Raw genomic sequence first — 27,407 nt, 5'->3', positions numbered from 1 at the left:
CTGGATCGTGGGAGGGAGGGTGCCGAATAGAGAATGGGCTACAACGGGGTAGCATTGAAATCTTGAAAAATCAGGGCCAGCATTGAAATCTCGAAAACCCCCCAGTGCTTTCATAAGACATGCCTCAACTAGGTTGTTTATAATGCAGGATATCACCTGATCACAAGAAATTCTCTCCAATACCGTTGTCTGTATGCTAGCTATCCCAATGCAGGGCAGTGGACAGGACACAGCCAGATACCCACTGCAAAGCTATCTAGATTCACTACTGTAGGAGTCACATTTGAGTAGACAAAGCCAGATGCGTGCCAGGGATAACTAATTGTGACTCTGAAATCCTGAAATGACTTCAGCCGCTATGCAATGGGAGTCTTCTCTGCTATTATAATTGCAGTGGGTCTGGGCTCTTTGATACCAGGCTGTTGCACTCACAAAAGAGATACAGGTTTTTAAAATCCATTCCCTACTCTTCATGAGCTTCAGTTATCACTTCTCCCGCTTCACCGTGAACGGATGCAGACAACAATAATATCTCTCTTGAGAAAGAAAGGAATTTGCTTTCACTTAACAAAATAAAACTTTTTTTTTTTAAAGGAACTGCATCAAAGCTTTCCAATAGGAGGAAATGCCTGCAAACCTGGATATGAAACAGACACACGCACGCGCGTGCACACACACACATTCTCCCTGCAGTCCCAAGGATTTCATGCAGTGATCCAGCCATGACACAAACACACAGACTGCAATGCTCTGCTGAAGAGCTGTGCTGCTGTCTGCCACCACAGGGTAGATTGCCACCGGGCTCCAGCAGGTTACACATTGCTGAATTGACTTGAGGGTGGACATGCTTTCAAGTGGGATTCTGTTACAGAGGAGGTCCTTTCATTTTCTTCCTAGCCTAAACAAGTGGCAGCTTCCCTTTGCTTTTGAGCTGGGATCCTGATTATATGCAGTAGCACTCTTCCCCAGTCATTGATCAGCCTTGTCTTTCCTCTCACTATCTATAATCATCAGCAGCACCAGCCAGGCAGGCCTCAGTCTTTGTTGTGCTCCATACATAGCGAGGCCTCCATTGCTGCTGCTGCTGCTCAGGCAGAATCTGCAGGCTGCTGCCGCCACCACATGGGCAGCTCGGCAGAGGAGCTAACAGGAAGTGGCTTCAGAATAAGAGTCTCATTGTTATGCAAATCTCCAGCCTCAATCACAGGTGGCAGGAGCAGCGTGGACGAGATTTCCAAAGCCCTAGTCTTATCTCGTCTGAGCAGGACGCCCTGCGGTCCTTTTACAGGTGCCCCGTACCCCCTTTTTGTTATAAAGTCTCAAGGAAAAGCCAGGAGCTTACTGGGGTTTCTTCTGGGGATTGCTGCCCTACATTCTAGTCTCTGCTCGCAGACAACAGAACAGGAAGGACGTTTGATAGGAGTCACGCTTGGGTATGCTCACAATGCATTTGGTGTTTGGTGAGAAACTGTACAGGATCTGTGTAGTTGTTCTTAACACAGTGGCAGATAAGAACATCTTTGCATGCCCCTTTGCAGCGCAGAGAGTCCATTCCAACTGTGGAAACCCTTTGCATGCAAATCCACTTTTAATTCCAGTGCTTTTATCTGTCGTCATCATCATCATCATCATCATTCTATCCACTACACAATCCACTGTATAATTCAAAAACCCATTCCACTCCAGGTTTAACACATGCAATTAGATCATTAACTGCTTCAGGCTCTGGGTGGAGGTTGAATTGGGTCCATTAAACCAGTTACAACAGGGTTGGAACAAAGACCTGGAGTGGGATTTCCCTCCAGGACTGCGATTGGCCATCCCCTCACAGACCCCTTTATAAGAAGGGCATCAGACAAGCAAAGCGACTGTAACGATTAACTGAGCAACCCCAAGCCGAAATCACAGCCAGCCTCACCGCAGATCATCGCGAACCCGAGCTATTTCCACGAGGGTGAGGACTGGTAATGTGTTAGTCAGTGAGGCGCAATGGCACAGGATCCAGTGATGGTTTGTTCTGGCCAAGGAAACAGTTTCTACACCCCAGGGCCAGGCAAACATCCACAGCTCCAGTGCAGGTCTTTGTTCCAACCCTGTCCCTCATTATTAAACCGTGCCAGCGAGACTCCCTGTCCTGCAGCACTTAACAGTTGAGTATTGTTTCATAGTGTTGTTCTCCAGGGTTAACTGCTCGTCACAAAACTAATCTTGAATTTCGATTGGTCAAAACTGAAAGAAGTCCCGTGACTTGATCTGCTCGCCGCGTGTCGCAACAAGGGATTAAACACGGAGCAGGAGGAGATGTTTCCAGGACAGCCAGCAGGTGGTGCTGTTTAGTTACTTACTGCAAATTGCTGGAAACAAATACTGCAGTTTGGCAAGGCTGGTGTGCAATGCTTTCTTGTGACAAAGACATACCTGTACTTGCTCACAATCACAAACAAAACCCACAAACCATGATGAGAATTTATTTTTTATTAGTACCTATTACAATAATGATTATGTAACACTTTAAAATATGTAACATTAAAACTCTAAGGTGCTATTTTGAAATCAGTGGTTAAATACAGAAAACAGATTGATTGCAGTCACACATGTACATGGCAAACTGTCCAAAAATAAAATACAAATAAAATAAGAATAATCTGGAGTAGAAACATTGTAAAAAATAGTAGAAAAACAAAACAGTAGTTAATAAAGCTGTAGAACCTTTTTTGTGCAAAAAAAAGACAAAAACGCTATAAATAGACAACTGAAAATAATTTTAAAAACAGGTCCGTGTGTAGCAGTTTTATTTAGACATTGCTTCCAGTTTTATATGATTTACTGTCCCTTACGGATAGATTACAAAAAGACAAGTTCACCAAAGAAAAAAAAAAAGCCTTCATTCTTTCATTTGGATAGTTTAAGATTTATATAATAATTTTTCATATTTGTACACACACACACACACAGAGTGAGACACACACACACACACACACACTCTCCCTCTCATGCATTCAGTTATTCAGTGAAGCTGTCGAATAGGTAGTTGCTCTTATAAATGTCTGAAATATGCCTTTAAGAAATAATCAGGGTACCCCCCGTTGGACCCACAAACTAACGAGGTATTCAAGATTGCAGGTTCTTCATTTTAACCAGAGAAAGCAGGGTGCTTGTGTGGACCCAGCAGCTTATGCAGCCTTGTTAGTTTCACTGGTCACTACTCTAGCGGACCAGCATCGCTAGACATGTTTTCTCCCTGCACCTAGACCCTGATGCATTTTATATGTAAATTAACTGAAGTATGTGGTTTTTTTTTTAAATGCAGTTAAATTTAAAATTCCCTGGTTTCAAGTAAAAGCAGACTGACCGAATACAGCACACTGCGAGGACTGATGCCTGCTGCTTCTGCACTGCTTGGACTGCTCTGCACAGTTTCTGAGCAGTCCACAGGTTAAGACAGGTCTAGACTAGAGACTGCTCACACAGATTAAATCATTTCATTGAGCCCACTTTCAGCTATTAATGACAAATACAATCTTAATATCACCTCTCTCTCTCTCTCTCTCTCTCTGCACCTCCACTTTGGAATTTTCCCCAGTCACTCTCAGTGTTCTATGCAAGACAACAGAGTGAATTCCCAGTCAGATACAGGCTCACAAATACAGAATTCTCCTTCTGTTCTAAAGCCAAGAAATAAAACACTGCCCCCCCCCCCCCCCCTATCGCCAAGTAACGTCAGAACACAGAGATTTCTCAATACCTTTAACTAGTTCGGATCAATAGATCTTCTTATTGATAGAATAATGATTGCATGGTGGATCTGCCAGAACAGTTCTGATCAAATTTGGAAATGAAAAGCACACAAGCCTAAAGACAACGGCAGGTACCGTGCAGTTGCATAGTTTGGATTGCAGAGCAGTTAATGCCACTTTAAATACTGCATTAAATCACAGGAGCTGATTTAACCCTTGACTGTGCGGTGCGCATAGCCTGATTCATGAATATTAATATGTGAATATCTGCATATTCATTTTACCCCTAATGCCTTACACACAGTCGTCCAAAGTGCATCAGTGTGTCTCGTAGTCAACGTCTCTTCTCCACCATAAACACCTTGCAGTCCCTTGAGACACTTGTGCTGCGATAACCTTTAGAACAAATCAATTTGACCTTTCGCTTCCCTTTTTATAGAACAAAAAACACACACAAAAGAACCACAATCACCTAAGTAAGGCATTAGTGTGGGCAGCTCAAGGAGGAGGATGGGACAGCAGCTCAGCGCTGCTCCAGGATTTCCAATGAACCCCATTACTCAAGGAGGAGGATGGGACAGTAGCTCAGTGCTGCTCCAGGATTTCCAATGAACCCCATTACTCAAGGAGGAGGATGGGACAGTAGCTCAGTGCTGCTCCAGGATTTCCAATGAACCCCATTACTCAAGGAGGAGGATGGGACAGCAGCTCAGCGCTGCTCCAGGATTTCCAATGAACCCCATTACTCAAGGAGGAGGATGGGACAGCAGCTCAGCGCTGCTCCAGGATTTCCAATGAACCCCATTACTCAAGGAGGAGGATGGGACAGCAGCTCAGCGCTGCTCCAGGATTTCCAATGAACCCCATTACTCAAGGAGGAGGATGGGACAGCAGCTCAGCGCTGCAGTATTACGAATGGCCAATGCTTTTTGAATACAAGACGTGGAGCTCAGGCTGTGGAGATGTTATACTGTATGCCATTCTGGTATTTTGCATACTAGCAGTACCCAGGAGCTGCGAGACCAGTGCTGTGCTAGTAATGAATGGGTCAGTGCTAGATATTAGTGTACATTGATTCAGTTTAACCCTTTCCATTCCTCGTTCTACAGCACATTTTACACAGCCGCTGTGTTTGCAGTCGCCCCCCTCGTCTGAACGTCTGCTTTCCTCCCGTAGTTTAAGGCTCGTTGTGTTCTGTAATCCGTGTCGTTTGAATATTCTGCAGCTCGGACCCAGGAGTTCTCATTTGACGTCTGTGTTTTGACAGCCCCCCCCGTTTTCTTTTTTTGGTTATAGGAGTGAATTTTAAATTTTGTTTTAGCACGTTTGCGTTTGTAAAAGGCCAGCTTTGGTAGCGATATAAAAAAGGAGACGCGACGGAGAGTCAGTAGTATTTCAGTTTAAGGCATCACAGATGCTAGTATTCAACAAACAAATACAACTAGAAAGGAATCGAAGTATAAAATCTCGGGTCCCGGTTTGTGCTGAACACGGTTTATCTAGGTATACAGCACTGAAAACTATCCAAGGACTGGAGCCCAAGTAGAATCATCCAAGAAACAGAGATCATCATCATTATTATTATTATTATTACAATAGTTTCTCCTCTCTCTCTCTTCTGATAAAATGTTTATTCGCAGGACAGGGAGAAACAGCGATCCCTTTTCCAAGAACAGTAAAAAGATACAGAATGTATAAAATGCCTCGATGGGGAGGCAGGCAGGCTGCTGTGTCACTGTGTGCAGTGCAGGAGCAGACAGACAGATCCCTCTCCGGCTCTACCTCCCATCAGTGCTGCTGCTGCAGCTGTCTTCGTAGGACGGAGGAGACTCTGTGGAGAGACAAGCCGCTTGTTTAATCAGGCACTTTATTAAATTGGGCTTTTTGTTTTTTTTTTTTTTTTTTTTTTCCACAACGCATCACAGTCTTAACAGAAAAAACACCACAGCCTTATTTATAAATAAAAGTGCAGCCCAGCCTAGCCCAGGCATTTACAGTTATTGTCATTTGAGTATTAATTGCATTGCTTTACTGTGTAAATATAACACACACAATACAAGAATATCATTTTACTTATTAGATATTTATTAAAAACAGAACACACACTCTGAAACTAGATCTTCTAGCGACCTCGCACAAGTTTTGTCACCTGGTTCCAATCCCTTGACTCACCGTAGGGGTGACCCCAGGTGCTGTACTCAGGAGGCAGGATGAGGGGACAGGCTGTCGGGACGGGGGCCGCGGCTCCCTCGGTGAAATACGGGATGGTGTTCCCCGTGGAGACGCAGAAGAGGGGCCCAGTGGAGGTCCCGCTGGGGTCTGACTGAGAGTGCTCGGGGAAGCTGAGGCCCGGGGCGTAGCTGAAGGATGTGGGGGAGAAGGCGGGCAGGGGCTGGTCTCCGTAGGATTGCTGCTGGGAGTGGCTCTTGGTGGGGATCGCCTCGCTGTCCATCCCGCTGGCCAGGTCGTCCTCCACAGGGGGGGCGCTGGGGGTCACGCTGTGGTGGACCGGGGGGGCAGGCCTGGGGGGTCGGGAGGGGGTGATGGGGGGGCTGTTGATGGAGATGTTCCCGATGTAGATGGGTAATGTCACCTGCACCTCCGGATACTTCAAAGAAACCTGCAGAGCCGAGAACAGAGTAGGAACGTGAGGATACGAATACAACAGAGGAGCTCGGCACGGCACCCTAGCATACCGGTCCACAGTGTCGACTTCACCGGCACAGAACTCAGTGCAGGCAGTGTATGAAAGACCTATTCACCTGGATGAAGTAGTCGATCTCAATGAGGGTGCAGCCCCTCAGATCGGACTGGGGCAGGGGGGGCACGATGATCTGCTCCTTCCACTCTGCGTTCTTCCCACCCTTCACCCCCGCCCCCTCCACCTCCGCGATGGTGCGCAGGTCGTAGATCGCCCGCTTCGACTTGTACGTCACTTTCTGCGGGAGCAACGGAACAGGAGGACATGGGATCAGGGAGGGTGGGTTAGCTTAGTGTGTCCTGAAGAAGTGACTGAAGCAACATCCCTTAGGAGTCAGTACACCTGCCCTCTATAGTCACAGACTAGGAATTTTCTTAAGATGTAATAATTTCAAAATTGGTTTCTGAAACTTCAGGTAAAACGTCTTTGAAATCAAGTCGCACAGACAATCATTTCAGCTGGTGCCTTCAAGTGTACACTGAAGCTGAAATTTGTGCTTCTACTTGACTTCTTTAAAATAAGTTTTACCTTAATTGACTGAGCTGCGGGCAAGTTATGAACGTTCCTGAATTTAAAAACTAAAATTCAGCCACATACATGGACACGACACGTCTCCTTCACTTAGCTCCTTATGGTTTTACTTTGCAATTCTCTTTGAGTGCTTTGAAGTTATGGATAAAATACCCCAAAGTAAAATCCCATACAAAGGTCTTCGGACCCGTGTTCCCCCTACCTGGATGAGGCTGGCGATGATGCTGCCCGTGTCCTTGCCTGACTTGTTGTACAGCTCCATGGAGAGCTTGATCACCTGTCCCGGGGTGTACCCTCGCAGGTCGCTGCTCGCTGTCAGTGTCACCGTGCCCGTCTTCACCAGCAGGTAGCTGAACTTCTTCGTGGTGGTGGCTGTGCTGGGCTGCTGTGGAAAAGAAATAAAAACAGGGTGACACCCCAGTACAGAGCAGCCAGCTCTCGGATTCCTCATCATTCATGGGTTCCAAAAATAGTTTCTCTGCCCAAGCGTGACAGGTAGTTCAGAACCTCAGAGTCACACAGGCAGGCAGGCAGGGAACCGGTTCTGGCCAGTTTGATCAACAGTAACCCCTCCCCTAGGCGAAGCAGCATTAGGGCAGTAGGACTCAGACTCGTAAATCTACATCCATGGTTACTGTTTTCAAGTGGGGGCTGGACCTGGAGTGAGAGAGACAGAGATAGATAGAGAGAGAGAGAGAGAGAGATAGATAGATAGATAGATAGAGACAGACAGACAGACAGACAGACAGACAGACAGACAGGTGAGAGAGACAGATAAGATAGATGAGAGAGAGAGAGAGTGAGACAGACAGACAGAGTTAGATAGACAGATAGATAGGTAGATAGGAGAGATAGATAGATAGATAGATAGATAGATAGATAGATAGATAGGAGAGAGAGCGAGAGTGAGAGAGCGCGAGCGAGGAGAGAGAGTGTGAGGTGAGAGAGAGAGAGAGGCAAGAGGATTTCTATACTGTACAGGACTGCATGAGCACTCTGGAGTGTGAAGGGTTACAGCTCTCGGGACACCATTGCATTCTGGGTAATTGCACTCAGGCATGTTTTTGCAAGCAGCCGGACCTCATGCTGCTTCCTCTGCTTGATCACACAGATACTGCTGCTTACCGCCCAGGTATCACTGGGCTTTAACCCAGCAGCATCCATAGAAAAACGCAGTGTGGTATGTTTAAAGCCCTGTCCCTCACCTCGATATCAGGGACCTCGTTGAGGTTGAGCAGGCTCAGCAGGTAGAAGGGCTTCTGGACCTTGTAGTCCTTTGCGAAGCGAGGCGTGTCAATCACCGCTCTCATGCGGTACGTGATCTTCCCAAACGAGCCTTCGAACGAGGTCGGGGCAGAGACTGAGGAGAGGAGAGGAGCAGAGCGATTCGTGACCCTGGCATCTCATTCAAGGACTGGGACCAAGGGGTTATTCAAGATTGCATTAACCCTGTTGTCATGCATGAAACATTCAGATTAACACAAAGCACTTCAAACTGAACAGGGGGAGTCAAGGGTGGACGAGAAATGGAATTGGGACTAAAATAGCCTGCTTAAAACCAAACACAGAACACAGCTTCTAAGAATCCGTTTGCTAAGCAGTGTCTGGTCTTGGTACGGCACTATACGAAAACCCGGGCAGCTTAAATAAAAAAAAAAAAAAAACTGCAGTATTTACGTGACTCTACACCGTGGGCATAAATCAGCAAGGCTTGTGCGAGGGTTAATGTAAGCAAACAAACTGGCAGCTGTGGAGTCCAATCTAGAATTAGTTTTACATTACTGCTCATTGTATTTAAAACGGTGTAACAGCAAGACGTGTAGATTTCCTATTGTGTATGCTGATGATTTACTTCCCCTATCCCTCCCTCCCCCATCCTGGGACGCATGCAATACTGTGTGTCACTTTTTAACAAAGAAAGCACTTAGTAAGAGGTGTGCTTTGGAACAGCGTTCATAACTCTGATCAGTCTTGTGTTCAAGTCAGATCCCAGCTTGCCCTGGTTGCAGCTGTGCAAACACAGCGTGGGGCTCAGGGAGAGGGTGATTAAAGTCTGGTACAGGAGGGGGTGTTGAGCCACAGACTGGACAGCCTGCACTGACCTCGGTTTAGAGGACTGGCTGTTTTTCACTTCAGAAAGAGAACTTTGAAAAGGGCTGGGCACTGGCTGCACCATTTCCAAACAGTCCTGCTTTTACCAGACGGATGCTATTATAACACAGCTCATCTGCTGCAGCTCCGCCCCACGAATAAAACACAAATCGTAGCAGCGGCTTGAGTTTGAACAAAACGCACAATATCCTTAATAACATACCTACTTTAAAATCAAACCTTTTTTAGTATTCATCACCACTAGGGTCATTTTAGCTGAATTGCACTGCTCGATACTAAAAGGTCAATCAATCTCCTGGTATTTTAGCAAAGAGGACGCCGTCACACAACAAATGCAATCAAATACTGCACTCTGCAGCACATGGAAAAAATACTGACCGAGTGGCTCTGCTTGCTGCGAGAGGATCGAGCCGCACTTAACAGAAATAGCAAAGTCAGCTGCATTACCGACACCAATAAAACTGTATGGAATTCTGGTGATAAATAGCCAGGTACATGCAATGCACTCAGGATTGCTGTGGAGGGACCGGGAGGGAGACAGTGTGGCCAAGTTGTTCAAGCTAAGAGGACCAGCGATACCAGCTATAAATCTACAATATATTCATGTTGTGAATCTTAACCATCAGGCAACACTATGCCTCGAATCAATACAAAAGGAGTTGCGTTTAGCATCTTACCTGGTAGTAGAAACTGGAACGTGTAGGTGTGCTCCCCTGCAGGAAGAGTGCCTGGGAAACACAAGGAGAAGGCTTGCCATTAGCATCGTACCATTCACTGAAACACAGAACACAAACAGCACCGGGTCTCACATGCAAGAGTCGTGCAGAGCACTGCAGTGAAAAGAACCCATTTGAGACGAACACCATTAGCCTGGCACGTGTTGTTTTAAAGAAATCAATTGCAGATATTGCAAAACCACGTTTACGTGGCAAATCTTTCACAGCTGTTCCAAACCGGCACATCAGATACAGAGCATGGACAGACTCCACGTGGGGCATACAATAGCCTAGCCTCAAACCCCCCTCCTCCCTCTGCACATACAAACTGATTTATCCCTGTAGTTACGTTGCAAGTTTCTTTACCAGATTAATTATTCTTTTTTTTTTTAATCTCTGAAATGAATTACAACAAGACAGGGCCCCTGGGTTTAACCACTGCTTTTCCAAGACAGAACGGAAGACTTCAGTTTGCACCCTCGGTTAAACATGGTCTAATACTGTGCAATGCAGATTTCAGACTGCAGGGCGACAGGTCTCCCAGGAACAACTTACTGTACTCGGCAGCTTCCTGATAGGAAATTCCCCAAAACAACAACAGCCAGACGAATGAGTCAGTGCAGCAGAATTACGAGAAGCAAGGCTGATGACAATCCTGCATCCATGACGCTTCGCTGTGGCTTTAAATATTGGTTGATTTTCACAAAGCACGTTGTTACAAAACCACACAGTATCACTTTCTGTTTCTTCAGGCATCGTGGTATTGTCTCTGTTTTCCTTGTTAGCTTTGTTCAAGGCCATGCATTATCGAGCTAGTCTTCTCTACGCAAGGTTTAAGGAACGTCTGTTTTTTTTTTCTTATTTCCTTCTTACTTGCAAATCTGGAGTCAAAGAATATCTTCAGAACAAAAGAACTTCAAACAGAATGTTGAAAAAAGGAGTTCAAAAGAATTTCAAAAAGATAAATGAGAGCAGGGAAGGGAAGGAGGGAGGGAGGGAGGATTTTAAAATAAATGAAACAGAAATAGGGATTTCTCTTTTTAAATTCTAGAACAAATTAATCTATAGATCTTTAAATAATCTGAATGCTTTATATAACCCAAGCTAAAAACATATGGGGTAGTTGAATAATGTTATAGCAGGGCTCATTATGAAATACTTTTATTAAGCTGAAGCTGGTTAAAGCCAGTGCAAACTTGGTGAGTTTGCAAGTGTATTTTCCTCCAAATAGGAGTTTGAACTGATCATGTTACTGCTGCGTTATCAGGCGCTGAAAACATGGTTTAAAAATATTTGAAGGGGGAAATCAAGCAAGTGATGATGGTTGATAACAAGGCGTGGCTGTTGCACACTGACCACAAGATTACGCAGCTTCTCTATAAAGAGCACGAGTGCTACAGCGCAAACGGCACAGCAGTTTTATCAAATAAATTAAATAAAATAAATAAAAAGGAGACCGGACTCTTTGGACGAGGCTCAGGGTGGCACAGCACAAGAATTACATTCAGCTTTTTAAAACCATTCAAATCCTGGAGGCCAGAGTTCACATCTGAAATGAGCTTGGTGGACCATGAGCCATGCAACCGGACACTTCTCCTGTTTAAGAGATTCTCTGTACTGGAGAGGAATAACTACAGGAGCAGCGAGAGGGGGAATGAATAAATAATGAGAGAAAAGCGTGTGTTTACCACGGGGAATGAGAGCAGCTCTAATGTCAGAGGGCAGGGTCAGGGTCAGGTATCTTTAGGGAGAAATCCACGGCTGAATGTGCAGAGTGAAGTGAATTTGTCACGAGTACATAGTCGTATCAATTGGGTATCCCCCACACTTTATCAAATAATAAGCTCAAACTGCAGATGTGCATTATTCTCTCTCTCACGGTACAGCTGATTAACTCAGCATCCTGTAAACAAGGCTAGGGGGGGGGGGGGTCTCAGCTGATACAGCATGCCTGCTTTACAAACGCTGTCAACCGCCATGCAAACTGTATAGCCCTGCCGCAGCTCTGAGCGAGCAAGAGAGACAGACAGAAAGAGAGAGAGAGAGAGAGAGAGAGAGAGAGAGAGAGAGAAAGAAAGAAAGAAAGAAAGAAAGAAAGAAAGAAAAAGAGAGAGAGAGAGAGAGAGGGAGGGAGGATGCTCACATGCAGTCAATCAGCATTCTGATCCTAACATGCAAGGATAAACATATCACTGTGAAAGGAACAGGAAATACAACAAAAACTTTCCAGCAGTATGAAATCGCACTGGGCATTAGCTCCACTTTCACACAAACTATTTCCATTCCAGCACGCCGTATATTAAAACTGTCTCTTGCTGATCAAGAAAATGCCATGTGTCTGGACCATGTAATGAAGTGTCCTGAGTGCTGCTGGACACAGAGTGCAGCCACTGTGACATTAACCCGCACAACACCAGCAGTGGATTCCAGGAGGCTCTGCAGACTCAACATATTTGTCTCCTTGTTGCTCGAACTGTTGTGCTGCTTTCCCAGGGTGTGGCCGTCCGAGGCTCTGAAAACTGGGTCAGCTGGTTAGGATTTCACTGCAGGGATCAGGAGACAGTGACAACATGCCTCACACAGATGCACACCGACACTGATAGGTATTCAACTGCTGGACTCTACCAAGCACTGGCAAGAACAGGCTTACAATGAAAGCTGCACCTCAGGGCACTCGGACTGGCGCACCTGGTAAAGGCAGGGAGAGTCACACAGTCAGGGGAGCGCAGGTTTGCATCCTGGCTGTGCAAAGTTGCGTTTTTTTTTTTTTGCTGGGGACTTGCTATGTGTCACCAGGGATGTGCAACCCGGGGGGGATTAGGTGAGCACATGTGCTTGCATGCAGGACTATTTTAGAGAAAGATATTTGCTCTTCTTTCAGATATTATTGGAGATCCGTTTGTAGAGCTCCTCTCAGTTTTATTTCCTCCCAGCATCTGTACAGATCCCTTCTTTCTTGAACTGAGCAGGTACAATGTTAATACTCATGAGAAATCACTCAAGACACACAGGACCACATTTCACTGGAATTCCCCGTGCTGCCCCAAACACAGTCTTTGCCGGGGGATGCTTTTAGGGACCCCAGATCTGCTCCTGGACTCCCACATGTTCTGTTCGAGCAGGGAGGGGAGGGAGCTCAAAACACAAGCAGCATGCCTAGATGCTGACAGCCCTGCTTTGTGTGATGCTGCCCCGATGGAGCTGCCACTCCTCACAGTCCCCTATTAACAGAGCTGTGCTCATGCACTCCCAATAGACATTCAATCACAAACGACTCCATCTCTGGAGGGATTGATTCAGCAGATAGCCATGCATGAAATCTTCTGAGCATTAGCAAACCTACCGCTGTGAGAGCGAGCCTGAAAAGCATGTTCACAGGCTGCTTTCTTTTTTACATATTCCATGCACGGAACAAGATAAAGTACTGGAATTGACAAATCCTTAATGCCGATTGGTCGAGTTCTCAGCTAAGTAAAAGTTTTGCCAACAGTCCAGCTCTGGCCAGACCTCAGTCATGCAGCAGCCTAGCACTGCTCCCCAAGCCCTCCTCCCCAGCCCGCCCCGCTCCCTTGGTCTAGCACTGCTCCCCAAGCCCTCCTCCTCAGCATGCCCCATCTCCCCTAGCCCTCCTCTCCAGCCCGCCCCTCTCCCCTGGTCTAGCACTGCTCCCCAAGCACTCCTCCAAGCCCACCCCTCTCCCCTGGTCTAGCACTGCTCCCCAAGCCCTCCTCTCCAGCCCACCCCTCTCCCCTGGTCTAGCACTGCTCCCCAAGCCCTCCTCTCCAGCCCACCCCTCTCCCCTGGTCTAGCACTGCTCCCCAAACCGTGCCTCTCCCCTGGTCTAGCCCCCCTCCCCAGCCCACCCCTCTCCCCTGGTCTAGCACTGCTCCCCAAGCCCTCCTCCCCAGCCCGCCCCTCTCCCCTGGTCTAGCCCTCCTCCCCAGCCCGCCCCTCTCCCCTGGCCTAGCACTGCTCCCCAAGCCCTCCTCTCCCCTGTTCTAGCCCCCCTCCCCAGCCCACCCCTCTCCCCCGCCCTCACCTTTATCTGCCAGTGTCAGTGTGCTGTTGAAGTAGGGTTCCTCCACTGTCCACGTGGTGTCGTTCATCTTGCTCGAGACGCCACACAATCCCCCGCAGTTCACTTTAATGACTGGGAAAGGAGAAGGAGGCTCACATTAAAATCACCCTGCAGATTCATCGGACTACAGTACAGCCCTTGCGAGCTACAGCCATTTTTTTTACATTCGCTGTAAGAAATTAGCAATTCCTTCCTTTCTTTCTTTATGTAATGGATACCCAAAGAGAGCTGAATTATACCAATATGCATGATTTGATTTTTTTTTCTCAGTGCAGGGTACACAGCAGTGATCACAATGCATTTCTATAAAGTAACTTGGTGCTGAAGGAGTTCAACACCTGCTCCTCATGTGATTTGCTGCCCTCTTTCCCCGGCTGCGTTTCCTCCACTATCTCAGTCGCTGTACAGTGTAATTAAACTAACACAAGGTATAAAACTCATTCCATGTAATCAGAACGCAAAAGGGGCAGCTTTTCTGATCGCATCTCCCTGCCCCAGTTTAGATTCAGAAGTATTTTTTATTCCAAAACAGCAGAATGTCTCACAGTAAAAGCAAGCAATTTGAGATTTACTTCAGGATCTAAAAGGACAAGAGCTCACATCTCCACTGAGCCACCCAAGGACACACACGGTTTAAACATTCAGCACAGTAACTGCATACAGAACCCTGACTCTCAGTTCTGTGCCGCTAATCACATTGACTGATGCCTAATGAATACCAAATGTAATCCATCAGCCCTCATCCTGACACTCCTGGCTCTCACCCTATTGGGAGGGGGGGGGGGGGGTCTTTGAAGTTCATGCTATTATCCTGAAATTCAGATATCCATCTTTTTTCATTCCAGTCTCAGGTTACAGAGGCTGTGCACATTTCCCTCACTTAGAAAACCCACTTTTTAAAATGTCACGGCAGAATCACTTGTCAAGTTAACCCAAGACATCCTGATCGTAGCCAATCCAAAACGAATAAGCAACGCTCGCTTCTCGCACTGAACCCGTACGTAGGAACAGCAGAACATTAAGGTCCTTCAGCCCATCAGTGCCCGTTTCCTACGGTCTGGCCTCAAAGAATCCCAATGATTCAGCATCAACACCATGGCTAGAGGCTGCGTGACCCGTTCCAAAACATTCGCTTTGCACACACCCTAACCCTGACCCACAACTTTCCTACAAAGTGCTCGCAGATATTTACATGCTGCAAATTACAAACAAAATACTAAATAAAGCAATCACATACTGGGTTGGAGATCCCACACCTTCCACACACACACACACACACACACACACACACACACACACACACACACACAGGTGGAAGGATACGCTGCAGCTCGGACCTGATAAAGGAATATTCTTCCTAAGTCACAAGACACACACCTGTGTAACAAAAATGTGTTATCTTACAATGATTTAAAAGGGCATTCCTGTACTTCAATGGAAAACTGGTGGGGATTAATAACTAATCCCAGATGCCAGGCTTGCACAATCAGTGGTGTGAAGTACCAGCATATCCAAGATTACCATGTTGTACTGTGTACGGTGCTTCCACATCACCGTCTTAAAGCACGCCTTAACCAACAACAAATGAACTGGATGTAGGGAAGGGGGGAGAAATCAGGAACGTGGTAATTATGGTACAGAAGAAAGTATTAGGAACGCACTGTGGACTTTCCAAATTCGCACCTCCTTCTGCCTATTTCACAGTTTTCCAAATCCAAAATGAACCCAGAGGAGCCTTTCTTTTTAACCACAGTAAAAGCCGTCAGCTGTTCTTGTCGGCTGGGTGCTGTTTTTGTGAACTATGCCCCCCTTTTGTTGAGCTTCATGCCCGACTCAGGAACTGGACAGTATCTGCCGACATGCAGCGCCACCTATTGACTGAAATGTACTGTACCGCTTTGTATGCTCTTCTGTGACCTTTCCCCTCGAGGGCCCATCCATCATCCCCAAAATATCAATAAGGGTTCAGAGCGCTGAATTCCAGCCAGAGAGTGCAGGAAAAAGGAGAAGCCCAGAGTCTTTACTGCTGCTCTCGTTTCACCCCTCCGCCACTTTCAGGGCTTCATGTGCTTCAGTCTTACTGCATCTAATCCAGAAGCTGAAAGCCTCTCTGCACCCCCCCACCCTTAATGTTTAGCAGCTATCTTCCACTATCCTGGCCGATCAGGCTTCTTGTGTATTTCTCTCAAGCAGGGCTTAATTGTATTCATGAAAAGCTGCCAAAACACACTCATAAATCAAGCTCTACAAAACAAGGATAAGATGCATCTGTACTGGGACTTGTAAATGCATTTCAGTTCATCTTTTTAATGCTTTAGGCTCTAACTAAAAATAGCATGTAGAGAGGTGCAGGGCAGGGCTGAACTGATGCACCACGGGCACGTGGGTGAAACTAAACAAGTCTTTCCTTTCACATCCAGATTGACTGATGGATCCCACAGCACCGCTGAATGCATGGGCGTGGTGTTTATGTATGTAAAGAACCACAAAGGTGAACTGCTCAAGTTTTTACAGTCAAGAGCACCAGTGATGTGTGTGTGTGTGTGTGTGTGTGTGTGTGTGCACGCTTACAGTACGGCATTCCAACTCTGAACTTACATAAATAAATAAATAAATAAAAAGAGCTGTACAAATTTAAAATCTGAAGTCAGAGGAACCAAGTAACCTCTGTCCCGATTAGAAGAGATACACCCGCTGGTTTCATCGGCCCGTTTCCCAGCCTGCATGTTTTTCTTAGCTCCCATGTAGATAAAGCATGGCACTGTTCCACGAGCCAGGTCTGGGCGGGGAGCTCGTGTGAGCTGCACTACATACACTGCAGGAGTTAAGCACTTTGCAATAGAGATATACAGAGTGGTGTTGTTTTTTACTCCAGTGACTGTGATGCAGTCTATTTAATTATTTTAAAAACACCAGAGAGGAATGCTGCCAGTCCGGTTTGTGCTCAAGATTCCCCACCCCTTCATGTGCATCAGCTCACTTCTGTCACGCAAGAACATGAAACACATGCAGATTCTGAACAGTGACTCAGAACGAATCACTAACCTGAACAGGGGCCTGTGCCAACTGGTGTGGATTAGTGAGAGTCGACTGCACAGCTGGTACAGGAGCTGGTTGAGCTGGGGGTGGTGAACGGTCTCATTGTGCTGGACACCTGCTGTCTGCTTCTGTTCCCACTGATCCCTCAGGTACCTGTTCCCTGGCTGCCTCCCCACACTCCCCCTGTGAAAGCTGTGCACAGGACTAACCAGCATTTCCAAACTCAAAACCAGCAAAGCTTTTCAAGTCCCTGAAACTGTGTCATTGAAATAGAGTGGCAAGCCTGTCCCAGCTAGAAAGGGGGGTTTGTTACGTGAAGCTTCAGTTCTGTGCTTGTCTACCATCCAAGCCATTTACCAGCAGACAGCACGCACTTTCACACCGAGGGCTCCATTTCAAAAATAAATTCGAGGTTTGAATGGATCTTTTGTGCTTCAAAAAAGTACTTGCTTCTGCAGTTCCACTTCTTGGTTTATCGAGTGCTTCAGGACCTGGTCAGGTTTTTTTTTTTTTTTGGTTCAATTTAATAATTAAGAAACGGTTGGATCAAAGAGCTGGGCTGGAGTAAAGTAGTGGAGTGGAGTAGTGGGTGTTAAAGTATGGAAAACAATAAATAAAAGACAGGAGGGAGTGGTACAGTACAGTACAGTACATGAGTCATATGAAAATCAGACCGCTCAGCTGCCATTAAAAGCTGCAGGATTGCTTTTGTTTGACTGCCCGTTCATGACTGTGCATATTGTTCAGATGACAAAGCAAGACTTTAGAACACGCTTTTGTTTTTTTGTTTTCAGAGGAATGCTATGGAGCTCGATACCGGAGGGGCCGATCTGCTGAAACTCATCAATGTGCAGCGGTAACCTGAGGAGAGAGCGAGGCAAGGCAAACACAGACACAAGCAGCCAAACAAACCGACACAACAACAGCTGAGCCAGAGCCAATGCAAGGGGGAAAAGAACGAGGAGCAAGAACTCCACTACACAGAGCTCCGCCACACAGAGCTCCGCCACACAGAGCTCCGCCACACAGAGCTCCGCCACACAGAACTCCGCCACACAGAACTCCGCCACACAGAGCTCCGCCACACAGAACTCCGCCACACAGAGCTCCGCCACACAGAGCTCCGCCACACAGAGCTCCGCCACACAGAGCTCTGCTACACAGAACTCTGCAGACCGTGCTTCCGAGACACTGAACAAATCCACCTGCTACAGCATTTGACTTTTACCAGATAGCCATGGGTTTAGGATCACTTCACGTTTCACTGTGAACAAAACAGTCAAAGTCTGGTTTGGCTCAGACTACCACGCAGTGAGATTGTACAGCCGGTAACGACTGATCAAACAGCAATGCTTTATGATAGAATCAAGAAGTAAAAAAAAATCTGTTGTCCGTACATCAATATGATTTCCAATGCAATAGTCATTAAAACTAACTGGTGACGCAAGCCATCACATAATGCTGTTAAAACTATCTGCAGGTTATCAGTGATGCAGGATCCAACTTTTAAAACACACCAACACGACAAAACAAACCACGCTGATCTGTCAGGGTTTATTATTCATTCTAGAATTCAGTTCTACTCGACACTCCTCTATGCATACTGTAAGGAGAGTTTGCAACAGCAGGAAACACTATTGCGAGAAGCCATCCTGAATACAGTATGCACGCCCACACATGGTCACGAGATTCAAGAATACTCCTCTATGGTTAACAGACTGCTACAGTAGGCTTCAATCGAGTTTAAGCAAATACAGAAGTGCCAACTCACAACAGGAAAGCACTGGGCAATACAGGGTTAACTGTGTACATGGCCAGCCTCCACTGGGCATTACCACAAAGCAGGGAACCGACACAGTGGTTATAGAGATGGACTGAGACACGGGAGAGCTGGGTTTTAAATTACAGCGAGACCCCCCGCCTCGCTGTAACTCAACAGCCCTTAAGTAACCGGTGCAATTAAACAAAACAAGGATGTTAACTGCACCGCAGGGGAACCCGAACACAAAAGAGCCTGCCGCAATGCTGCCGCCTTTTTCTCAAGCAGGACGTTGCGTTTCTTTGACACGTAAATCCGTGCAACAGGGAAGGATGTTTTGTGTGCAAGAGAGCTGAATTAGTTTGGCATTGCGCTCTTGGGGAAACAAATTTGAAATCAGGATCTTTCAGGGCGTTGTGTTAGTCCTTTACTTATAACTACGACTAAGAATGTCCCTACTGTAGCTAATCTGAGCTCACTGACCTAAACTACGCGCCACGGCACTAAAACAAAGCTTTCAAAAGACTCGTCTGTGTAGACAGCAACCTTCCAGAGAAAGAGCAAGCAACAAAGGGGGTGGTTATAGAGGAGGTATGACATCACCTTCCTGTCCAGAACACACACACACACACCTGTGAAACCAAAAGAACACACCGTTCGGAGAAACGCCAGCCATGAACCAGATCCAGCTTTTCATTTAAGTTCATCGTTAACGCAGGGATGCAAATAAGGTTCCCGTTTCATAGCAGTTTGCTCCATTCCTGGTTTGACTTTGGGTTTAACGAGGCACACCTGAGCTTGTCGTGGCTAATCAAGCTCGCAGTAAAACCTTGTTTGGATGAAACTGCTGTGCAATAGGAGTCTTATTTCCATCCCTGGAAATGGCTCAACAGTAATGTGATTTCAGACAGTACAGAGGAGGAGCTGACCCAGAGCAGGGCCTGATTAAAACATCGCGGTGTCAGTCTGACGCTGAACAACCTCCGTCAGGGAGCACGCCCTGCAGCAGACAATCAAGCAGAGGAAAGGAAGCAGGGCAGGAAGTGGAGCAGTTGGCTGAAGGGGATAAAGGGCAGTGGGAGAATAGATCTATCGGACTTAACCCTTTATGGACGGAAGAACGCTAAACAAACATACAGGCTTTTTCATTGCTGGTACATGAATTAAAAAACTCTTCTCTCTCTCTCCTGCAAACATCACACAGACAGACCTTTGTTAGCCAGTCAATCACAGAAACTGTAAACTTTGTTGAGGTCTTAAAACTTCAGGGACCAAAGCGTCATGTGATCCAGGAGGCAGGAGGCTTGGCCATGAAAACGACGCGTAATCAGTGTGTGCTGCCAGACGCCATGACAGGAAAGCAGAGTGCTCCACTTGCTGTTCGCCAACATGCCCATACAGGGAATGCCCAAGAAGAAAGAGGAAGAAAAATCGAGCTTGGTAATAAAGACACACACACACACATCTCGCAGTGCAGTCTGCCTGCTTGCAATCACTAACAAAGGTTCACTTGTGACCAAGCAAGTGGATAAGTGCTTGATATGCAGAAGTGATTGGACTGTCTGAATGCTGACTAATGTATGGTATGGAGGACTGGAGACACTTGGAAATTGCAAAGGATAATAATCTATACCTGCAATATAACAAAACAAACAAGCCCCCAGCTTATTAACAACCAGTTTGCATGTTAAATCAGGACTGCAATTACATTGCCTTCCCATCTCAACAGCAGCAGCATCATCACAGCAGTTAATGCAACGCTTATTAAATACAGAACGTGGGCACTCGTTCCCTAAACCATGTGCAAAATCCGCATTTAACCTGCACACGTATTTGATATGAATTCGTAAAATGGAGCCTGCAGCACGTGCCGTCTGAAACCAAGTCAAGGTCACGTTTAAACTCCCCAATTCGATTCTTTACTTTCTTGGGAATGTGAGCAAAAGAACTCCTTAAAGGAAAAAAAAAAGGATTTGAAATTCCAGTCATTCCTCTCTGCAAGCTTCTGCAGGCTCTGTATACAGAGCAACTCAGAGACTGGGCTGGAGGTCACAGAGTTCTATACAAGCCAAGCTGACTCACACACAGATCAGAAGAGGTGGGCCAGACAGGGCTTGGCCTGCAGAACACTGCTCTGTTCTTCAATCCCTGGACTAGCTTCTGAACTCCGGCTGCAATGCAAAACTTTTTGGTTTTTTTTAAAATATAAATTTAGTCATTGCCAATGATGGTTACCCAGTTTTCTCCCCAATTTAGCATCGCCAAGTTGTGTTGTTATTAATCCTGGCTCATCTCTGCAACCCCCCTCCCCCAGCGACTTGGGAAACACGCGTCCTCCGAAACGTGTTCTTGCCAAGCAGTCATCCACAGTGAAGCCATCAGACCTATAGTGCTGGAGGACAACACAGATCTGAATGGCTCCACTGCAGACCCGCAGGCGCCCTATCAGCCACAGGGGTCACTGGTGCGCGGTGAACCGTGGATTGCCCTGTCAACCTAATCCCTCCCTACCCGGGCGGCGCTCAGCCAATTGTGCGCCGCCCCCTGGGAACCCCCAGTCACGGTCAGCAATGACATTCGAACCTGCGATCTCCAGGCTATAGAGAGCATCCTGCACTCCACGTGGAGCGTCACTCGGGAGCCACTAACTCGATTGACTTCTAAACCCAAGTTAATATGTTGTGTTATAATGAGAAGACATACCTTTTAAATCAGTTCCAACACATCATTGATCGAAATTGCCATTAACAGCCCTACAGATCACCTTTCTAGTTTTGTCTGCTGGTAAAACAGTTGCTACCCTGTGGCACACGAGGAATGTTCCAGGAGGGACGCAGAGAGAGATTTGCAAGACATTCCCACTCCTGATTCAGAAGAGTGGGAGAAACTATTTCCTGAGAATGCAGCCTGCATGCCGTCCTGTGTGCATCCATCATCTCTTCAACCTCAAACTACAGACTGCAAGGTCTGTGGACATCCGAGGGGGTTTATCAACTCTCTTGCAGTTATCACACCCATGATGGAAGCTCCCTGCTGGGAGGGATTCTCGATGACACAGCCTGTGGTTTTCCTAAGAAACCAGCAAACTGAGGATGTCAGCAGCTGAACGTTCGAACATTTGAAAGGAAAACGTTAGCCAAACGTTAAACGTATTTAATATGTAACCATCAAAAACATGCAGGGGAAATGCAGGTGGAAGCCTTAGCGTACAGTGGAGGCCACTATATTGTACATGGGAGAGACTGAATATGAAATAACCATACCAACTTCATTTATATAGCGTTCTTCATGTGCAGCCAGCCAAAAGAGCTCCAGACTGCTCGCTAGCCACAGGTCAAATCAAAGAGATACGTTCTGAGCTTAAGATTTGAAAATCTAAGAAACATCCGGAGCACATATACTGTACAAAGTGATGAAGGGCTACTGACTACGGCTTATCTGACTGGCACACAGCAGGTTAAAGTGTAGGAAAGTTAAGCAGAAGCTAACACCTGGTCCTTGCTCTGGGCTCCACTTGTAGCAACAGTTTCCAGGTCTGCACACACTGTTCCAGGCTTTTAATAGCAATCATGGGAAGGTTTAATCTGGACTTGCACAATAGAAAACGCTCCCTTCCTGCTGACCTCATCAGAAGGGGCGGGGCCTCAGCACCTGCAGCCACCAGTGACTGGCAGTGATGTCATTTAGTCATGTGAGGCTTACGTGATGAAGGATCAAACGCATCACAGGAAATCAGGAGAGAGAACAGTCTGTTTTTGCATTGCCTCTGCCTCTGGGTTAAAGCGACAAACTTCACTCGTTGAGTTTTTCTTGAAGGTCATGCTTCCAAAGTTTTTGGTTTTCAATGTTACAGTTTTGCTTCTGCTTTAAAAAGGGAAAAATAATCTCCTTGCTCAACCTTTTTACTTCTCCAAAGACTGGCGAGGGGAACACAGTGTTACTTGAGCTCTGCACTAAAAACATAACCCTAATGACACGTCCATTTCCAGCCTTCGTTATTTAAAACAGCGATTTCACTGCAGATAAAAACCCAAGCAGGGTTCCTGGTTCACTGCTACTGCACACAGTTCTGTATGCCAGCAGACAGTTTGGCACTGCGAGCAGTACTGGTCTAAACCTCCAGACTCAGGCAGGACTGACCCGTGCTGCGATTGGAAGTGTGGCCAGTTCATTTAGACTGTTCAGACTCCTGAGGCCCTGGTCATTTCAATAATACACCCAAACCAGAAGAGTTCTGAAACGCAGGACTGGGGCAGGGCTAGCCCAGTCCAGCCCTGTCCACTGTAAGAGCAGCAGCCTGCTATGCAGTAGGAGCCTCATGTCCTTCAGTTTCATTAAAAAGGTATTCAGCTCCTAACTGCATGAAACCTGTTTTGTTTTTTCCCCCCCATTCCTGATCGTTCATTTCACAAGTACAAGCGTTTGCCCTCTAGGCAGTGAAGAGGAAGAAAGCATCCCAGCTAACTCCTGCTGGATGAGTTTCAGAAAAGCAGTTTACACACTGCACTGCAGCGACATCAACTCGCAATAATGTTCATGTCTGTGAATCCCGCGGCTCTGCTCTCCCTCTCTGCTGCACGGTGACAGTCAGCCGTGTCACACTCTCTTCACTAATCCAGGTAATTCTGTTTCCCTGGCCACAAAGGAGAAGTGGAAATGTTTATGTTAAGATTATCTCCATACACCCACAGCTCCCGGCAGTGCCAGTAAAAACCATCTACAGATCCTGAAGCCTGGCCTGAAGTTATTCTCTCATTTAGTTTTACTGCATGGAGGGGCATAAGCTCTGGGGAAGTGAATCCGTATAGGACAGGCTATTGGATATCGTGGTTATATAACGGTTGACGTCAGAGCAGTAAACCACACACACTGCAAATATAAAAAGATCATGCATGTTCAATTTTCTTCTGACCTTTTCCGTCAAAGCAAAACGCAACCAAACTCTGTACTACAACCTGACTCTTCACTCGTAGCTAAACCAAAAACTACACAGCACATCAGTTCAATTAGAAAATGCTCGTTTAGGTAAACCAAGTGGTAGAAACACACTTCTTATGATTTCAGTTTGGACCATGGCCATTCATCCCCACCGTGTGCACCAGTCTGACAACGTGTACGGTTTTGAACAGAAGCCTCCCGAACGTCTGTGGCTGATCCACTGTTGAATAAGCAGGAAGGAAAACTGACCGACACAAGTGGTGAGCCCAGACCTGCTGAAAACAGGAGACATGGAATGCTGAAGTGGCAATAAAGACTCCCATTGCACAGCAGTGTGATTCGTTCCTGGTTTAATCAGACACACCCGAGCTTGTTACCTGTACGCTATGGCTGGTCAAGCTTGTATTAACACCTGGAATGGGTGAAACTGATGTGCAACAGGAGTCTTGTTTCCATATCTGTTGTACTAAAAACATCCGTTCATGGCTGCGATTGCGAAACCGGTTTAGCTTTATTTAATCGGCACCTTGATTAAACAAAGAAATTGATTTCCTGGCAGCCAGCTTCTTAAACACTGTCCGACTTGTTTCCATTCCTTCTAGTCACCTGACCACCTTCCTGGTTGTAAATGGATGGTGGCACCCAGACTCTGCACCTTTAAGTCAAGATTATTTTTTTTTATCCCCCCCGGTCTGGTTTCTTCCACAAGGCTTACGAGCTGAAAGCTCACCTGTGGAACCACAGCCTTCTATTCTTTCCTCTACCACTGTGGACAAAAAGCTCTTTCATGCTGCACTGCTGAACTGCCATGAACTTTCCCCGAGTTCCACCTGCTTTCACAAAGCATTAATGACAAAGCTGAACAGAAGCACAAGGCTTTGTTCTGTATTCACTGGGGACGGGCGTGGTGGGGGAGTAGGCTGTTGTCACATCTTTCCTTCTGTGTCTTTTCATCAGAATTAAATTGTTAGGTATGAGGAGTCTCTAAACAGTGCCAATGGAAATGTAGCATCAGCTGCTGGACAGACAGACGGAACCGCCACGTACCCCCATATAAAGCATGACCTTAGCAAGCTCCTTTACAATGCTAGCGAGCCTCTAGAACAGGGGTCTCCAGCCCTGGTCCAGGAGAGCCCCTATCCTGCAGGTTTTAAAGGTGTCTTTACATCAGCAGTGACTAAAGATCTGGAACTCCTGTTCATCTGGACTAACTAAGCCAATAACTGGTTCAATTAAATAACAGAGAGGTTGGTTGAAAGGAAAACCAGCAGCCCAGTGTATTTATCAGGGTTCATTAACCACTAAAGCATTTGTAACATGTTCCCCATGCGAGCTACAGTTCTAGAATTGTGAAAGGGAACGCTCTCCACACTTAACATCACAGAACGACAACCCTAACAACCCTAACTAATGACGCAGCCTGAGGGTCTTACACAGAACAAACCTGCACGACTGGACTCAGATACAGGTCTGGGGTCAACTCCTGTTAAACTATTCCAATGGATATTTGAGAGACAGCAGTGTCGTGATCGTTGAGGTGCTTTTATTTAATTCACTCACAGTGTCTTCTACTGAACTCATTTGTTGGAAATTGATTTTAAAAAGGCATTGGAAGTGAAAAGCAGAAATGGACACCAGCCCTGCTTAGATATACATATTGCTGTATTGGATTAGATTCTGCTCTGCAGTTTTGAGTTATTGGTCCTATCTCTAGTTGCTGCAGTGTTGAAGTGTCACTAATGTATAGGTCTCAATGCATAATGTATGTTGTAAATATGCACGGCTTGCGTGGTGTTTTGGTGGCTAGCTTTGGTGGCTATTCAATCCACAGCGGCCGGTTCAGCAGAGAATACCCGCAGTAAGCACAAAACCAGAGACGAGAGTTAAACCAACCACAACAGAGTCTGGCTGTTTGAGATACACTGACGCACGGTCAGGGCCGCGTTAGGGTTCCATCACATGCAACACGGGCACATTAACTCCTGCTGTAGTCTACGCAGTTAAAATGCTGTTTATGATTAACACTGACTGGTTTGAAGTCTTACATGTATCCCCGATAGTATAATATACATATCGTCGTCTCCTATAACCTGTCGCTCCAGGATACCTGTTTGTTTGTTTCCAAACAATGCATCCTTTAAAACAGTTTAAATAGAGAAAAATAACTGTGAAAAGAGAGTCAATGTATCGCCTTGATATTATAAATAAACACAAATAATGACTGTTTATGGAAAATGCCAAAACACAACACAAAACAAAAGCACACAGAGTTACATTTTTACATACTAGTATCTTACAACAGAATCAACGCCGCAAAACAGCCCTGATGGAGTCAGCAAATGAGAATACACCATATAAAATGTTTCTCTGTAAAACTGGATATGAAATAAATAGGATTTGTTTTTGTCATTTTATAATAGTTTATATGGCTTTGTTTATTTAAAAAAAAAAAAGTTTGGAGAATAAACAGATACAAATAAATCGTGTAAAACAGCAATAGTTTCAAAAACACCCAGGCGGTATTAATTTAACTAAACTTTTTTTTTTTTTTAATTTTTAAAATTCTAATCGTTAAGTGGAGATTTAAAAAAAAGTTTGCTTAACTACATTCCTTTGATAAAGCAACACATTAATAACCTGCAATAAAATAAACCTTTTATGTGATTTAACTCGTTCCCCACCCCTCTCCATAAACAAGACCGAATCCCAAAGTCTCAATCCGGGCGAGAACTTCCAACACAACCGCTCCAAAGAAGGCAAGGCGGCTCGGCGCTGCTCTCTGAGCGAGGTACCCTGGAAGCACAGCTCCGGACCGCAATTACACCCACAGCAAACACTCTCGCTGCTCTCCTACCTTTAAACGGCAAAGGGTTATTGAGAAAAATCGTCACAGTTCCTGAAATCGACTCCCCGGGGCCATAGACCACTTTGTTGTTGTTAAAAGTGATATCGAAATGCTGCAGTTTGCCCATGGTTTATGTTGTCCTCTCTGTCTGTCTCGGTACACGGTGTAAATCGCACACTGCACGTACCGCCCGAGTTGCGGCAATGCGAACGCGTCTGAGCGAAGAAGCTGCGCTCTGTATCGGTCCCACCTGCGGCTAGCTCGCAGAAACGCGTTCTCTGCAGCCGTGACGTCAGGCGAGGGCTGGGAAACAGTCGGTGACGATTCACGCAGTTTGCTCACGCGTGGATAATGCAATAGTTCTGTAGTGATACTGTATCGGTACAGATACTTGTTAGACTGTAGTTAGTGCGCAGCGTGTATTGCATGTGTAATAAAGCATTGCAGTTGAGCAAAACGACACCCCAATTTAATATCAGCCTTCGGTTTATTTACTGACAAAGCAGATACACGACAGGGTAAACACAGTATGTTTCCAAATTCCTTCGTGCATTATTAAAATGCACGTACAGTACTAGTTCATGGAGGAGGAGGACTCTGGGGATGTCTTGAGTGGAAACGTGGCCGGGTATAAGCTTCTCTTTGCGGTGGGGAGATGCCGTCTCTCGCTCCTGATCTGATGTTGTTGAATGCTCCATGGCCTGAGCCAAAGCGACGGGCAGCCAATGTTAATTAGCAGCTAGCCTTAATAAAAGCGTAATGCAGGGATAGCTTGCGTGTGGTTGTGCTTACAGTAATGCTGCGCTGTGCAGGCCGCAGAACGTTACTCATACTCGGAGCACAGTAATCCAGTTTATAGGGCGGCTGAGGGTTAGGCAATGCGCTGAAGACAAAATGAACGAAACGTTTGGAAAACTACAACAAAGCTACAAAGGGCTTGCGAAGCTGTTG

The 27,407-nt window shown here is 46.2% G+C and overlaps 1 protein-coding gene across 1 annotated transcript; it reads right to left on the bottom strand.

Annotated features, from left to right (window-relative positions):
- Positions 1-2,460: 2,460 nt before the first annotated feature.
- On the bottom strand, positions 2,461-26,835 carry LOC117973917 (arrestin domain-containing protein 1-like). Its single transcript, XM_034927541.2, has 8 exons — positions 26,466-26,835; positions 13,837-13,947; positions 9,759-9,809; positions 8,175-8,329; positions 7,172-7,354; positions 6,500-6,676; positions 5,910-6,357; positions 2,461-5,568 (listed from the first exon to the last, which is right to left on the bottom strand). The coding sequence occupies exons 1-8, from the start codon at positions 26,581-26,583 to the stop codon at positions 5,516-5,518; spliced, it is 1,296 nt and encodes a 431-aa protein (XP_034783432.2). The 5' UTR covers positions 26,584-26,835; the 3' UTR covers positions 2,461-5,515.
- Between the last annotated feature and the right edge of the window lie 572 nt (positions 26,836-27,407).

Source organism: Acipenser ruthenus, chromosome 15 (genome assembly GCF_902713425.1).
Source record: "Acipenser ruthenus chromosome 15, fAciRut3.2 maternal haplotype, whole genome shotgun sequence".
NCBI classification, from domain to species: Eukaryota; Metazoa; Chordata; class Actinopteri; order Acipenseriformes; family Acipenseridae; genus Acipenser; species Acipenser ruthenus.
This window is presented reverse-complemented; position numbering and strand designations above follow the sequence as displayed.

Excerpts from the sequence above, each read along its gene's own strand:
- LOC117973917 (XM_034927541.2), bottom strand. The coding sequence starts at position 26,583 with ATGGGCAAACTGCAGCATTTCGATATCACTTTTAACAACAACAAAGTG. Across the intron at positions 13,948-26,465 it reads TAACCCTTTGCCGTTTAAAG|TCATTAAAGTGAACTGCGGG; the intron begins GTAGGAGAGCAG and ends CTCCTTTCCCAG. Across the intron at positions 6,677-7,171 it reads TCATCGCCAGCCTCATCCAG|AAAGTGACGTACAAGTCGAA; the intron begins GTAGGGGGAACA and ends TTGCTCCCGCAG.